The 15144-nt window shown below is 47.1% G+C and overlaps 1 protein-coding gene across 6 annotated transcripts in view; it reads right to left on the minus strand.

The window, feature by feature from the left end:
* ATP8A1 (ATPase phospholipid transporting 8A1) overlaps window positions 1-15144 on the minus strand; it is a 224216-nt gene that overhangs the window by 193221 nt on the left and 15851 nt on the right. For 4 of the 6 annotated variants that reach the window (XM_077847879.1, XM_077847877.1, XM_077847880.1 and 1 more), the window contains exon 1: window positions 166-316. The exons of 1 other annotated variant lie outside the window; for it this stretch is intronic. In XM_077847879.1, the coding sequence (XP_077704005.1) occupies window positions 166-301 (136 nt within the window). In that variant the 5' untranslated portion in view covers window positions 302-316. Of the gene's footprint in view, window positions 1-165; window positions 319-15144 lie in introns of those variants that run through there. One more of the 6 variants, XM_077847882.1, reaches the window with a different exon arrangement.

Raw genomic sequence — 15144 nt, forward strand, 5'->3', positions numbered from 1 at the left:
TCTGGCGGGGCACCCCAACGTGGCCCCGGGTGGCGACCTGCAGCGCCGTGACAGACACCCCCGGCCCACCCCTTCATTCTGGGTTCTCCGGGAGAACCAGGCAAGCGTTCGCCCCGGCGCCCACTCGGCCGTCTGACCCCGCGGCGGCGGCCCCGCTCGCCTCACCTGTCAGTGTGACAGGCTGGAGGGGCCGAGGACGCGGTGGCGCGGTGGCTCGGCGGTGCAGGGGACGGAGCCGGAGCCACCCTGCTCGTCTCTCCGGCGTCTGCCAAGTGGTGGAAGCAGCCGGCAGCAGCCCCATCTCCTGAAATCCACTGCTCTGCGCGGTTTTCTTGACGTGAATGAGGAGAAGACCCTTTGTCCTTTGTGCGACAGGACAGACAGCGACGGGCAGCTCGGGATGGCAGGTGCCGCGAAGACGCCGTCTGCTCCATCACCACCCCCCGCAGGGAAGCACCTGTCTCCCAAGCACCTGTCCCCCGAGCACCGCTGTTCCCCGAGCACCTGTCCCCCAAGCACCTGTCCCCCAAGCACCTATCCCCCGAGCACCGCTGTTCCCCGAGCACCTGTCCCCCGAGCACCTGTCCCCCGAGCACCGCTGTCCCCCGAACACCTGTCCCCCAAGCATCTGTCCCCTGAGCACCACTGTCCCCCGAGCACCACTGTCTCCCGAGCACCTGTCCCCCGAGCACCTCTGTCCCCCGAGCACCTCTGTCCCCCGACCACCTGTCCCCCGAGCACCTGTCCCCGAGTACCTGTCCCCCGAGCACCTGTCCCCCGAGCACCTCTCCCCCGAGCACCTGTCCCCCGAGCACCGGTCCCCCGAGCACCTGTCCCCCGAGCACCGCAGTCCCCCAAGCACCTGTCTCCAAGCACCACTGTCCCCCGAGCATCTGTACCCCGAGCACCTGTCCCCCGAGCACCGGTCCCCCGAGCACCTGTCCCCCGAGCACTGCAGTCCCCCGAGCACCTGTCCCTCGAGCACCGCTGTCCCCGCTGCGCCTGATGAGGAGGGTGCTCAGAGCTGCTGCTGAGCGGAGTCCAAGCGCGGGCGAGGCCAGGCTCCCCCCGGGCTGAGCTCTGCAGCCCCGCGTCCCTGCGGCCGAGGGCCCGATGCTGCTTCTGGACTTCGGAAGGGCCGAGGGGCCCACTGGCTCCTCCACCCCCGACTCGGTGCAGCGTGAAGCTGCGGGGCTGGGGCGGGCCGGGCGCTCCCGCTGCCCAAGGCCTCGCCGCCCGCGCTGTGCTCGGCCCTCGCGACGCACCAGGCGGGCACACAGGGCCCCGGCCTTCCCGGGCAGCTCCCAAACCCCGAGGCGCCGCTGCCTGCCGGCGCCAGGAGGAGGGCGGTGGCGCAGCACTCGTGCAGAGCAACAACCAAATCAAAGACAATTGAGATCTCCCGACTGGTGCCGGCGGCTGCGACACGGCGACGGCCGCCTCCTGTGACCTGCAGCAGCCCGGCGCTCTGCGCGTGACGAGGGAAGCGGCAACTGTCCCCTGACCCCGGCACCCACCTGGACCCACCAGCGGCCCGCAAGCGAGCCGAGCCACCCTCCCCGTCACATGCGTGCTCACGTGCCTTAGACAAGACGCTCAACAATTACTGACGTGAGGACTTCGAGGCCTTTTCACACCGTTACAGCCCAAGCATCATCTTCCAAATTCTTCTTTTGCTCATCACAAATATCACGACCTACTCCGGCCGACCGTTCCTTCCTTCCTTCATTCATTCAGTCAACACCCCCTTTTTTTTTTCGCTTTTCTGTAATGAATTTTCTGCAGTTCTGAAGCTCTGATCCTTTAAGACACACAGTATTACAAACAATTCAAACTTTTTTTTTATGCTGACATCATATTTCGAGACTTAGCACAGCCACCTCGTAACTTCTCTTAGGGCACGAGCCGCGTCTTACGCAGACCCGTGTCCCCGGAGCACTTCCTGCCACGTGCACAGGAGACACGGGAGATACTTGCTAAGCGCGTGAGGGCATGAATTCGAGGCTCGCCGCTGTCAGTATCGGGGGCTCTGAACGCAAAGAGTGCCCAGAGACCTCATCGGTTCCTTTGACAATCAGTCCCTCATTCATCATAGGGCGCGCCTCATTTAGGTTTCCTGAAAGAATAAAATGCAATGACTTTGGGGCAGTCGACACCTTTCAACAGGAAGTGCCTCCTGTGTCCCAGGCTTTTGTAAGAAAAACCCCGAGGACCGGCAGACAAGACAGTCACAGACCCCGGCAAGTGCGAGGAAACCGAAACACGCGGGGGACCGGAAGCCGGACAGAAAGGTCCCTATGCCTCAGTCTCACCAGCTCTACGACGGAGACGACAGCCGCGTCTGCCCCTAACGGGGGGCACGAGGCCCCGCGAGTTAGTGAATGTGGCACACGGAGCCCGGCGCAGGGTCGGGGCTCCCTGCAGGCCGCCTGTCCCCACTGTGGCCGCCCGCGCCCGGGCAAGGCCGCCGCGAGGACACGCCGAGTGGGGACCTCAGGGAGGAATTCCAGAAGGGACGGTGCAAACCCGGCGGGGGACGAGCGGGACAGAGCCCTCCGGCTGCCATTTGCAAGCGCACGAGGATCAGTGCTGTGACCTTATTGGGGTGCATCCAATAAGGAAGGGCAGGGCCACATCAGGAAAACAAGAAGAAACTTGGATTGACACCCTTTATGCGGCCGGAATCCACCGCCGAGTTCTAGGCGGGAAGAGCACTTCGAGGCTCCTGTGATAATGGCCCTGGTGAGCCAGTGGGGACGGAGTCGAAATGGATGTCCACACGATGGGCTTTTTTTGGGTGGGGAGGGGGAGCTGCTCTGACCCTACAGCCTCTCCGTGCCCAGCGCTACCAGGCCACCGCTGTGCGACGCCACGCACCCCCACGGACTGGTGCTGCTCTGAGCCACAGCCAAGGCTTGAGGGAAATTCGGGATTTTAAATGCAACAGATAATTAACCACTTAATGGAATTCTCTTTCCAGTCAGCCAATCCTATCCTTAAAAACCACGCATCTTTTTCTTTTTGTAACATCCCAATCAATAATAATGCAAACTCAAGGTGTAGTCAAGGAAGGCGTTCTAGAAAGGTCTCTCAACTGCGGAGTGAGACACGCCAGTTGGGAGCTACGGTTGCCTCAGGCAGGTTACTTAACTCGAGCTGCCGACCTTGTTTCACAGGTTTTTGTGGGGATTAAATGAAATAATGCAGGTGCACAAAGTACTTGGGACAGAGCCCGGCTCCTCCTGCACCTATAAAAACTCTAGCTATTATTTTCATTACTGTAAGCAGAAGGGGAGACAGTGGGGAAAGGAACAGGCTTTATGGTCAGGTCTGTATACACATTTGCACATGACACTGTGCAAATTATTTTATGTTCTAAGCCTCAGTGTCCTCATGCATAAAACAATGATTAAAAGGATCAAATGACATTAGGTGAGCAATGTAGCACAATACTTGTCGTTCATACAGTTCCCGTCAGCCTGCCCTCTATCCAGATACGCTAATCTCCCCTTCAAAATACTCGAGATGACGAAAACAAGTCTTCAAGACACTGATGCAGGTATTAATATTTGTAAAATGTTTGGAAAATATTTAATTAAGGTTGTGACCGGTGACTAGATCTAGACAGTAAAATGATGGATTTTCCCTTACGATTTTTATAAATCAATATTAAATCAGTAAATGTTTTCCCTCAAATTGTCATCTGTGTGGGGGGTTATGCAACAAAAAAGCAGGGGTGGGTAGGTGGGAGGGAGAAGAGAACAAAATACAAAGTCATTCTGTTGCCTGGTAATACGGTTACAGAACCACTGAGTTTCTGCAGACCCAACTTTATTGCAATTATAAGCAAGGCTAAAGCAGGAATCAGCGTATCTATTACATTACCTCCTAACATATTCAGGAGAGTCCAATTGTGTGTCCTTTTGCTCAGTGGTCTCCAATATTAGACATTAAAGAGGTCACAGTCATTGCTCATGGTTTTTGACACAGAATGAGGTCATCAGGCAAACAGTCGTGCTTGCAACAGTCATGGAATCTAATAAAAGATTAACTGGAAAACTAGCCAGAGACTTCAGAGGCACAAAGTGAGAACTCGGTGTGATTAAAGTGAGGGGCTCTTATTAAGAAATCATAAGCATCATCCTTTCCAAAATTTCACTGTTTCTGTGTTCTGATTAAAATAACAATTAGAAGGCCTCACGTAACAGGGTTTTTGTTTTTGTCTTAGCTCAAGTTTCTGGAACAAAGCAATCTTTAGCTAAGTATAATTTATAGGTCTGTATTTATTTTGTTTTCACTGGTATCTTACCACATAGTTTATTTCATTAGAAATATCGAGGCAAAAAAATATATATATATATCGAGGCAGTTACCAGAGCTGCAAGAGAGATTTGCAATCCCGTATCCTGCATTGTCAGAGCAGGACAGTGATTTCAAATGTTCAATTGTGAGCTTGACAGCAGCTGCTTAGAGAGGGCACAAAAGGAAGAAACCACCACTCTGGAAAACAATGAACTGGGTGCTTTAAGGGTTAAGACTCACACTACGTTTTCAAAGAAGGCATTGAAGAAATCAAACAACTTTGAAAGTATGGAAATTAAACAGAAACTATTTAGTATCTCAAATTTCTAGCCCGTGACTACAACAGCTAGAAGGGAAATTAAATTTTCAATTGCATCACTGTGCCTTCCTATGCAGGGTGTTGATTTAGGCTCAGCGCAGTGGACATCTGCTGCTCATTTCAGCTCAGCATCTGCTTCTCCCGAAAAATCCTGTGCTTTTCTTTGGAGAACTCGCCTTCCCCAACTGCAGGCAGCCCTCAGGGACTGAAGGATCAAGACACTATTCTGATTTTTGACTTAAAGCTGGGGGACAGGATCCACGGTAAACTAATCACAGTCGATCTGCAGCCTGGACATAGGAGCACAGATAAGACTGGCCTGAACTAATCGCCTATTAGTCAAGCTGTCCTGGATCATCTTTGATCTTCCTGTAAAGCTTCTCGTTTTGATTCTAGGAACTACTCTCCCTAAAGAATATGCTCAGCTTCCATATTAGGGAATTTTATTTTATTTTATCTTATTTTATTTATTTATTTATTTATTTATTTATTTATTTTATTTATTTATTTTTTTGTTATTTTGTTATATTAGGGAATTTTAGCAGAGGCACTTCTGTCCTTTGCTGGAAGTTCTCCCCCAATGCCCATCTAATGTAGGATATCGACACCATACCTGGTCCAGGCCACCAATCACTAGCTAACTTCCCTGCTCTTCTCTGCATGGAACGAGGACCTGGAACCATAATGCAACCACCCTGCCCCACAAAATCAGCAGACTGCCTAGAACCTTCCCCAACTGGCCCTACTTGCTAGACCAGATCTCCTCTGATGTTAAGAGCTGCCCTAACCAAGCCCTGAGTCCAGCACATTCTGAACTAACGATGTGTTTCAGCCTAAGGAATCAGCACAACGGCCAAAAGCTTTCCACATCCCTAGCTTCCTCTCCTTCACTTTCTTGTTCATGCAAATGGGAAGGTAGCTCATGACCCTCAAGACCAACTGAGTGATAACTGATAACAAAATGTTGTAACAAAGGACATCCACTTACCCCAGTGATTTAAAACATGGTTACCTGCTTCAAAACAAATTGGTTGTTTTCATCTTACAGAAGGGTTCACTTCTTTTTTTAAAGAATTCTTCTCAAATGATGAAGATAAGGAAATTCTGTCTCGTGGAGAACTGCTCGTGGTCAGAGAGCCAGTGAGTACCATAGCTAAGACAATGGACACTGACTAAGGACCAACCTAGCTCCAACACTGATGAATGCATTCGTTCATGCAACAATTAAGCTTGACCTAACTTCTAACTCTATTTCTTCTCTACTGGGCTTAATAGGTTTTCCACCCATAAACGTCTCCTACCCTCATGGCCTTGTTAGATGCTACTTAGATGTTAAAGCACTCTCGCTGACCATTCTTATTTGAAGTGTCACCTACAAAAGTTTTCAATATATAGTGGTCTTTTGACCACTCTGATACTAATCTTTTGATCTATACACTTGCACATAGGAACTAAGAATAATCATAGGTGTTAGAGATATACCGAACTTACGCACTGAGACAGGACAGGCATACGGGCACAGGTCAGGTATGTTACTCTAATATGGGGAAGTGACAAAGAACATTTCAGGAAAGTCTCCTGCATGTAACAAATGTTCTCTACATTTTCTATTTTAATATCAGGCATCCAAAAACTCCCAGAAGTTCTGTGCCTACCCTGATACCCACTAATACATTCTATCAGGACCTGTCATACAATACATGATAAACGGTATTTTCCTTTAAGTGTCTTTGTGGGAACTGATCTAAAAATAAACAAGTACGAAACCACACAGACAGTATTTCTTATCTAGAACAGGAAAAAAATGGCTTAATACTTCCTGAACTCATGCTGAACTGCAGCAAGCTCCAAAACTAGTACTATGAACTGTAATGGTGGACACTAAAAAAAAAAAAAAAAAAAGTATTCCTGACATTAGGAAGAAAGGCTATCCTTCAACAGTATCACACGAAAATCGATGGCATGCCTGGTGTTGAACCTCACACATGGTAAGCACTCAATTTCCTTGGCTGCCAGCCTTGGATATTAACCTAGAAAAAATAATCATCTTGGGCATGCTTAATTGCTAGAAATAATAATAGAAATTTTGATTAATGCCAAATCATGCTCAACAGGAAAGGAAGAAGAACAATAAAAGATGGAAGGAATCTAATGACATCTCCCCGGGAAGAGCCCACAGATCATTCGGTCAGATAAAAGAAAGAAATTGTATGTTCCCAATATAGATTTAAAAATTGGCCCAGAAACAGACTGCATTAGCAATGAGGGGTTTCAACTGCCAGACATCTACGAGGCATCTCCTCAAAGTCTCAATTAGCTAAAAGCACCACTGACTTGTCTTGGCATCAAATTCATCTCTGAGAAGATGCAGGAAACAGATGAGGAATCGCTACCATGGACTGGACTGGACTCTAATCAATGTGAAAGGGATAAAGTGCACACAAATTTGTAGAAAACACAACTGTATCAGAGAGCTTCTGACGGGCAAAAGGGGAATACCACACTAAGCCACACATGGGTTCTAGAATTTGGAAGGACACACCTTCAAGTTGTTATCAAGACCTAGAAAGGGCAGGAGTCCAGAAGGCTGTCTAAAGCAACGAACTGGGGCTCCTGGGTGGCTCAGTCGGTTAGGCATCTGCCTTCAGCTCAAATTGTGATTTGAGGGTTCTGAGACTGAGCCCCAAGTAGGGCTCCCTGCTCAGGGGCAGTCTGCTTCCCCCTCTCCCTCTGCCCTCCCCTCTTGCTCACTCTCAAATAAATAAATAAATAAATAAATAAATAAATAAATAAAATCCTAAAAAAAAAAAAAAAAAAAAACAGCACCATGCTGACCAACTGTGAAAGGTCCTGATGAGGGGACAAGAGAGGAGTCTTCATAGAGACCAGTGCTCCTGCACACATAAAAGATGACAAACAAGATAATGCAAAAGGCTGGAAATTGGCTCACAGGTTTGAGAGCAAATAATAACAGATGCACGCACATCTGAGAAGGAAGGAAAGGTGTTTTACACAACATTAGAGATTACGGAAGTGTTCTCTTCTTTCCATTTGGAGCACAAGGAATCGCTGGGATAGGTCTGCTGCCTGCAACTGATGGTATAATGTAACAGATAATAAAATAAAAACAGAACGTCTCAACTCCACTCCATTCTTTATCTAGGGTAATTGACTTAAGACTTTCTTAGACAAGGGATCCCTGGGTGGCTCAGCAGTTTATCGCCTGCCTTTGGCCCAGGGCGTGATCCTGGAGTCCCGGGATCGAGTCCCACGTCATCAGGCTCCCAGCATAGAGCCTGCTTCTCCCTCCTCCTGTGTCTCTGCCTCTCTCTCTCTCTATATATATATATAGTAAATAAGTAAGTAAGTAAGTAAATAAATAAATAAATAAATCTATCTTAAAAAAAAAGACTTTCTTAGAAAAGTTAGAACAAACATTTGTTGGAGGAACTAAAGCATGAATGAAAGTAGGGGCTCGCACCTAACTGCTCTAAATGGACTCGTATCGTGTAGCATACCCATGTCTGGATCTACACACAGACACACACACACATATATTTTCAAACCTACAGAACTGTGAGAACCTGCAGAATCATGAAGTGAATTGTCACTAATCTCAGAAGAACCATCGTGAGTGAGAGGGGTTCCAAAGGTTGGAGGCAAGAAACTACTGTCCCGGCGCTCTAAGAGGAAAGAAAAGGAATCCTGTGCATTAGAAACTGTGAATGAACATAGTCTACAGAAGTGTTTTCAGAGCTCACAGACTTATATAATGGGAACTACAATTTCTAAAGGATTTACGGTAAAAACCTGAAAATAACTCAAAGTCAAAAACAACACTCCCTTGAGTATTGAGAATTCGGTTAACATTGAATAGGACCTTCACTATTTTAAAAGTGGTGTTTCTCATAACGCAGGATATAAAGTCAGAGATTTAAAAAAAAAAAAGAGAGAGTGGTTTAAAGAAAGGAGGTGATCGTCAGGGACCAGCAAGCCTCCAAAGACTTGCCTTTTTTGGAAATAGAGCCTTTCAGGGTGTCTGGGTGGTTCGGCTGGTTAAGCCTTCGGCTGCAGGGTCCTGGGATCAAGCCCTGCACTGGGCTCCCGGCTCAGCAGGGAATCTACTTTGTCCTCTCCCTCTCCCTTACTTGTGCCTGTGTGCGTGCACATGCGTGCTCTCTCTCTCTCTCAGATAAAATCTTTAAAAAATAAAATAAAATAGAGCCTTTAGCATTGAATTCCAACAAGGCTTTCAGCTAAGCCCTATTCTTTTAGACAGAGGCACCTGATTCCACAATAATGTAACGGCGTGGGTTCTTAACTAGTTGATTAACATCCACAGACAGGGCTCGCAGGAGAGGTTTCCTTCACCTGCCCACCCCTACCTGCCTGCAAGTCCTTCTGAAGAGCTTACCCTGAGACACCTTGGCTCCTGCCCCTCTAATCCTCTCCTGACCTATAACCTCAGCCTGGGGTGTCACGGTTAACACGGGGCACCTGACCAGCTAGGCCAATCTGATTCCCTTCTAGGAATTGTGGGGCTTGCGGTCCAGAGACATAGGCAGGCAGACCCAGCATTGAGGAGGGACCTTCACAGACAGTGAGGCTGGAGGGGGCCAAAGGTATGAAGTAGGAAATGAAGTGAGGAAAACAACAAAACAAACAGGACAATAGTGTACAGAGTGAGTGACCCCCAAAGACTGAGTCCCATGATTCTCTGCTGTGATACAGAAGGATCCCCTGGACAGATGAAATGAGTAAGTAACTTCTAGAGGGCCAGACTGCCTGGATTCCAATGACAGGATAAGGACACTCAAGGCATCACTAATAAATGTACTAAAGGCATTAAAGCATCAGAATTCGAGGTTTAGGGAGCTTGGATGAATTGAAGGTCGTCTACTAAGACCTAAACAAAACCACCAACTGTGCAAATACAAGATGGGGGACATTTGGCCCAGCAAAACGTGGAGCAAATAAAAGCTTTCTTGCTTTTATTGCTTTCTTAGCAAGAAAGCACTTGCTAGGAATTCGACTTGGCTGAGAACGGAATGAGCTATTTTACAAGGGGGCACGATTCCCATCACTGGGAGGTATTCAAGCAGGGGCTGCGTAACCAAAGGCTAGGCAGGCAGCGCCAGGGACTGTGTTGTACTTTATGATCGCCAGGTTTCCTCCAACCCTACAAATCCCACAAGGCTATCTTTTTAAAAAGATTTTTTAAAAAAGGAAATTACGAGGTCATCAGAGAACCACAAATGCAGTACCAATGTGCAGCCAAGCTTTAATCACTTTAGACATGGAGAAAAGCGTTACTGATTTGATGAAAATCCTTGCAGGCCAGTTAACCCTATGGACTTCAGGAGCAATGCATTCATAGGAAGATACAACCGAAATATCGTTGTAAATGAGCCGGCCTTCAAAATACACGAGGGGGAAAAATACAAATAAACCACCATGAAAATTATCTGAATTATTTCAAGTTTCATTTTTAGAGCAAATAGCATTTTATGATGTAAAAATAGGTGAACACATGACAGTTTCCAACAGACTAGTTCTCATTTTATTTAAGGAAGCAGAAACAGTCAAGTAACATCATTTTGCTGCTGTATTATTCTCAGGGTGAGTCAGAGGAGTTTGACAGGCACCTGCTTCTTACTTCCATTGTGACTTTGCAAGAGAGAAATAATAATTCTCCTTTGTTTCTTAACAAGGTCTCAACCATCAGAAACACCTAGCGAGGAACCTAAAGCCTACCTGCTAATTATGACTTTGGCGGAGAAGTCAGTGCAGTGCACACAGCAACATAAACTGCCCGTAAGCAAGAGCATTTTACTCTAGAGAACACTGCTCAGGGTGAGAAAAGGGGGGATGTACATGCTCATCTGCCCATTGAAGACAAGCAGTGGCACAATCTGACATGTAAAATATCTCATGAGACCATTGAACAAGGCTAGAAAAATGGGAAATCCATAGAGGAGCACCCGAGAACTCACCACATACCAACATGACCTTAGGAAGGACGTGGCTTGGGGATGGCTTGTCTGCCATAAGCACTCTGGGCGGTATTAAAGAATCCACCAAGACTCGTTAGACAAGACAGGCTCAGAGATCTAGGAGTCACTTGCACAAAAACCAGTAAGGCATGGCTGGCTTCCTTTCGTATGTCAGGATGTGGCTAAAGAAGAAGACAGAAACCTCCGCCGAGCAGATTAAACTAGGATGTGTGAATGACAGCTGGTGGGCTGCAAAGGCACAGAAGACCCAGCACCGAGCTGGATGACATTAAAGCAATGACACCTACACATGTGTGAGATTGCCATCAGCCCTACCCAATTCACAGGTGGAACAAAAATGATGCAAGGATGGGTTGAACAGATGCTTCCAGAACCTTCTCACACCCTAAATAAAAATCACCCACTGCAGAGGGAGCCTCTTAATTCAACATGTGTGCCTCCACATGTTACCACCACTAATTAGAATCACAAAATCAGCCCTTCAGATCTGCTGGGATACCTTGGCCATTGTTGAGCGATGTGGAGAAAACTCCGTGAGATTTTAAAACCACTGTTGAAACCCCAGATTCCAAAATCTGAACAGCTTGAGCTCATCCCAGTCACTCACCAGACACAGATTCAAGTAACATTTGCTTAGCACCTACTTTATAGCAAGTGCTTCCCGTTCATTTCTCCGCTCTGAAGGATGTCCCTGCAGCCTGGAACACCTCAAGAGCCAAAAGAACATGATGATGACATGAAAGTTCTCATTAACTCTGGTTACGGAGTGAAAAGTTCTACCAATAGAAATATCAACCCCAAACAGATTCAATCCGTACAGTTGCCAGAGGCCACTGTGATGGATAAGACACTACTAGTTATGTGCACCGAAACTCTAAAAAATATTCAAAGGAGATGAAAGAAGTGGAAGATGGAAATCCTGATTTTAGAATAAATGTGATATCTAAGAAAAAAACAAAAAAAAAGCACAGAAACATACATATTAGTCACATATTAGTGGATCTTCCCATTCTGTTCTTACACGCAGGGATGCTCTTAGGCCTTCATGCCAGTGTTTTCTATCTCAGGCAATGGCACCATCATTTTGGGCTCAGGGCCCAAACTTTTATTCATTCTCCACTCCGCTTTTTCTTTAATGCTCCACCATCCTCCCCGTGAAGGACGGCGGAGCATTGGATCTACCTTCAGACCATCCTCAATCTGCCCCCTTCCTGTCACCTCCCCAGCTGCCTAGCAGTCCACACCATTATCACTGCTCCCTGTTTCATCTCCTATGTCCCAGCTGAAGTCAGAATCCCTGGGGGTGGGACCCGGGCACCAGGGTGTTGAAAGCTCCTTGGCTGGGGGGGGGGGGGGGGGGGAAGGGAAGTCCAGTGTGGCGCCAGTCTACTCTCCAGCCCACCCCCCAGGCAGGAGCTGATTTACAGGTAGGTGTTATTTACCGCCCTGCCAAAGGAAAATGGGGCCTCAGGTTGGAAGAGCCAGACGTCAGTTATCACTCCAGGCTTACTGGGAGCCCAGATGCCGCATCTCATTTTCTCTTAAGTCAACTGTTGTAAGGTAATAGCTTAAGACGCTGAGAAGAGTAGGGACAGCGCTAAGAAAGTTATAGTCTCCAATTCTGTGGTTGGGCCACCAAAACCAAACGCACTCTACTTTTTAAGTAGCTCCCTTGTCAAATAGTCTGGTACCAAATAGACTAAAAACACACGAAGTATAAGCAGTAAAGATGGCGATTCTAGTTTGAGTCCATGGAATTTTTATTTATTTTTTTAAAGATTTATTTATTTATAGAAACACAGAGAGAGAGAAAGAGAGAGAGGCAGAGACCCAGGCAGAGGGAGAAGCAGGCTCCATGCAGGGAGCCCGATGCAGGACTCGATCCCAGGACCCGGGGTCACGCCCTGGACTGAAGGTGGGTGCTCAACCGCTGGGCCACCCGGACTGCCCGAGTCCATGGAATTTTTAAAACCGGACAATTCCAGCTGAACATATGGAAAAATGTCTGATATCTTATAAAGAAAAATATTATGCAGACTAAGATCTTGGTATTCAGACTTCGTTAAAATTAAAACATGTAAGGGTGTAGTCCACCAACCATAAGGATACATTCCACAGGGGAAAGTCACTTAATACGATCAAGGAAGATGCAACTTGGCATTTGAGAAAATTGAGATTTTTTTTTTCCCCTTCTTTCCTAATTGCATTCACTAAAGAAGTCAACAAAAGGCCAATTCACGTAATGATTCTTTCACTGAACTTTAAACAAAAAGACAAGAATAAGTAGCCATCTGGGGTTAAATTGAGCCAACAATTCAGAACTTCCTCTCCCCTCCTAGGTTACACTCTGGCTTTTAAAAAAGATTTCCATCTGTAGAGGAAAAGTCACATTATCACCTTAAAAAAACCCTCAAGTCTAAATGTAGAAACAATAAGGTTAGCAGGGAACTATATATAAAAAAGAAAAAAAAAACACAAACAAAACCAATCGCACAATGGTCAGACACAAAGCACAGGCTCCAAGGCACTGTGGAGCTTGTCTGCTAAAGCTCAGAGTTTGAAATAATCACATCCCGAAGCCAGCCCTCAGCACCCATGCACGCGGCCACAGAGAAAAGCCCGTGGGCTACATTAAGTCTCGAAGATGGGTTTCACTTTAGCAACCAGAGAAAAGCAGGTAAATTAGGACTTGTGGGGAGTTTGCATTTCCTGTACATTACCCTGTCAAAGACTTCACATCATGATAGGATAAATCCAAGAATACAGAAATACTAATCCGAAGGGTTGCCCCGCTGCTTTAGCTGCGTTATCAACAATAGCTAAATTGTGGAAACAGCCCAAGTGTCCACCCACTGAAGATGCATTAGGAAGACGTGGTACGTGTGCACAATGGAACACTATTCGGCCGTGCAAAGAATGACATCTTGCCATTTGCAACGACATGGATGGAGCTAGAGAATGTTAGGCTGAGTGAAGTAAGTCAGAGAAAGACAAATACCGTAAGATCTCACTCAGACGTGGGATTTAAGAAATAAAACCAACCAGTGAAGGGAAAAAGAAAGGGGGCAAACCAAGAAACAGACTCTTAACTCTGGAGAACACACTGGGGGTCACACCACAGGGCAGGTGGCGTGGGGGATGGGTGAGTTAGGTGATGGGGATTAAGGAGGGCACTTGTCGTGCCAGGAGCTGCATGGAGGTGTTGAGTCGCTGTATTTTATACCTGAAACTAATATTACATTGTATGTTTACTGACAGAAATTTAAGTAAAAACATTAAAAAATATTATAAACTGGAGAAAATAATCCCCTTAACATAAAGTTGCCCCAGAGTTTCAAACTTACCAAATCATTGAGGTATTTCCTATAAATGCAAATGATTACATATGAAGGCTACAAATATAGGATGAACAAAGAGATTTAATTACGAGCGCGTACTAAAAGTACGTAGGCTAGCAAAAAAGACTAGTCATGACACTGCAGAAAGGCTCAAATTCATCACGCTCCCAGAGTGGATATAACACCAGCTAAAAATAAACTAAGTGTGTTTACTCGTCTGGTTATACTGACTTAAGTGTTTGAATTTTAAAGAAAGCCTTCCAAATCTAATAATCTAGTATCAGCCCAGAAACTTTACCATTTCTGAGCAGGGAAGGCGACAGGAGCATAAGGAGACCCATGAGGTAAACTGAGCAATGTACAAAGATTCACTGAAATATCCACATGCACTTCGTTCCCAGCTGGCAACCTATACACGGCTTTACACGCTCCATTCCCCATCCTTTCTGCGGAGTAAGAAAATCCAAAGATCGACACCAGTGTCTTGCAGTGTTGCTGCCCTTCAGCGTTACCCCGGAGATACCACGTGTCCAAGTTTGGTCCCTAGGCCCAGTGGGGCAGACTGACTGCACGGGTCTGGGATAGGTCTAGGTATCAGTACCACGTAGGAGTTCCCAATTTGATCCGCTGTGCAACCCGGGCTGAGCACCCCAGAGGTACACAACGTGGCCCTAAAACCATCCACTTTACCCAAGGCTCCCCCTGCCTGACCACACTGGACACGCTTTACAGGAAAGACAGCAGCCAGAATCAGTTCTCCTTCTTCATGTCGTCTCCCTGACCATTACTCGTAACTGCGAAAATAAAGTCATAAAAGTTGAGTAAGTCCACCTGAGCACATTTATGACAACCACCTGGCATCGATGGTGGGATGGACTTAGGGTGGAGAGCCCGTATCCAAATTGGGCAAAATCTATCCACAGAGATCTATTTTACTTCTTTGGTCGGGGGTAGGCCACGGCCTGGGCTTAAAAAACCTAACACTGGAAGGGGACTGGAAGGGCTCAACCAGTCACAGACATCGGGAGGACAATCTGGTGGCAGAGCAAAGGACCCGGGACAACCGGTCGCGGACAACAGGTACACCCAGAAGCAGAGCTGCAGCGGGGAGCAACACGCGGGTCCGGACAGCTGGCCAAGAGCAACGGTGGGGAGGGTGGAAGCGCGGTCC

The sequence above is a fragment of the Canis aureus genome, chromosome 14 (genome assembly GCF_053574225.1).
Source record: "Canis aureus isolate CA01 chromosome 14, VMU_Caureus_v.1.0, whole genome shotgun sequence".
Lineage (NCBI taxonomy): Eukaryota > Metazoa > Chordata > Mammalia > Carnivora > Canidae > Canis > Canis aureus.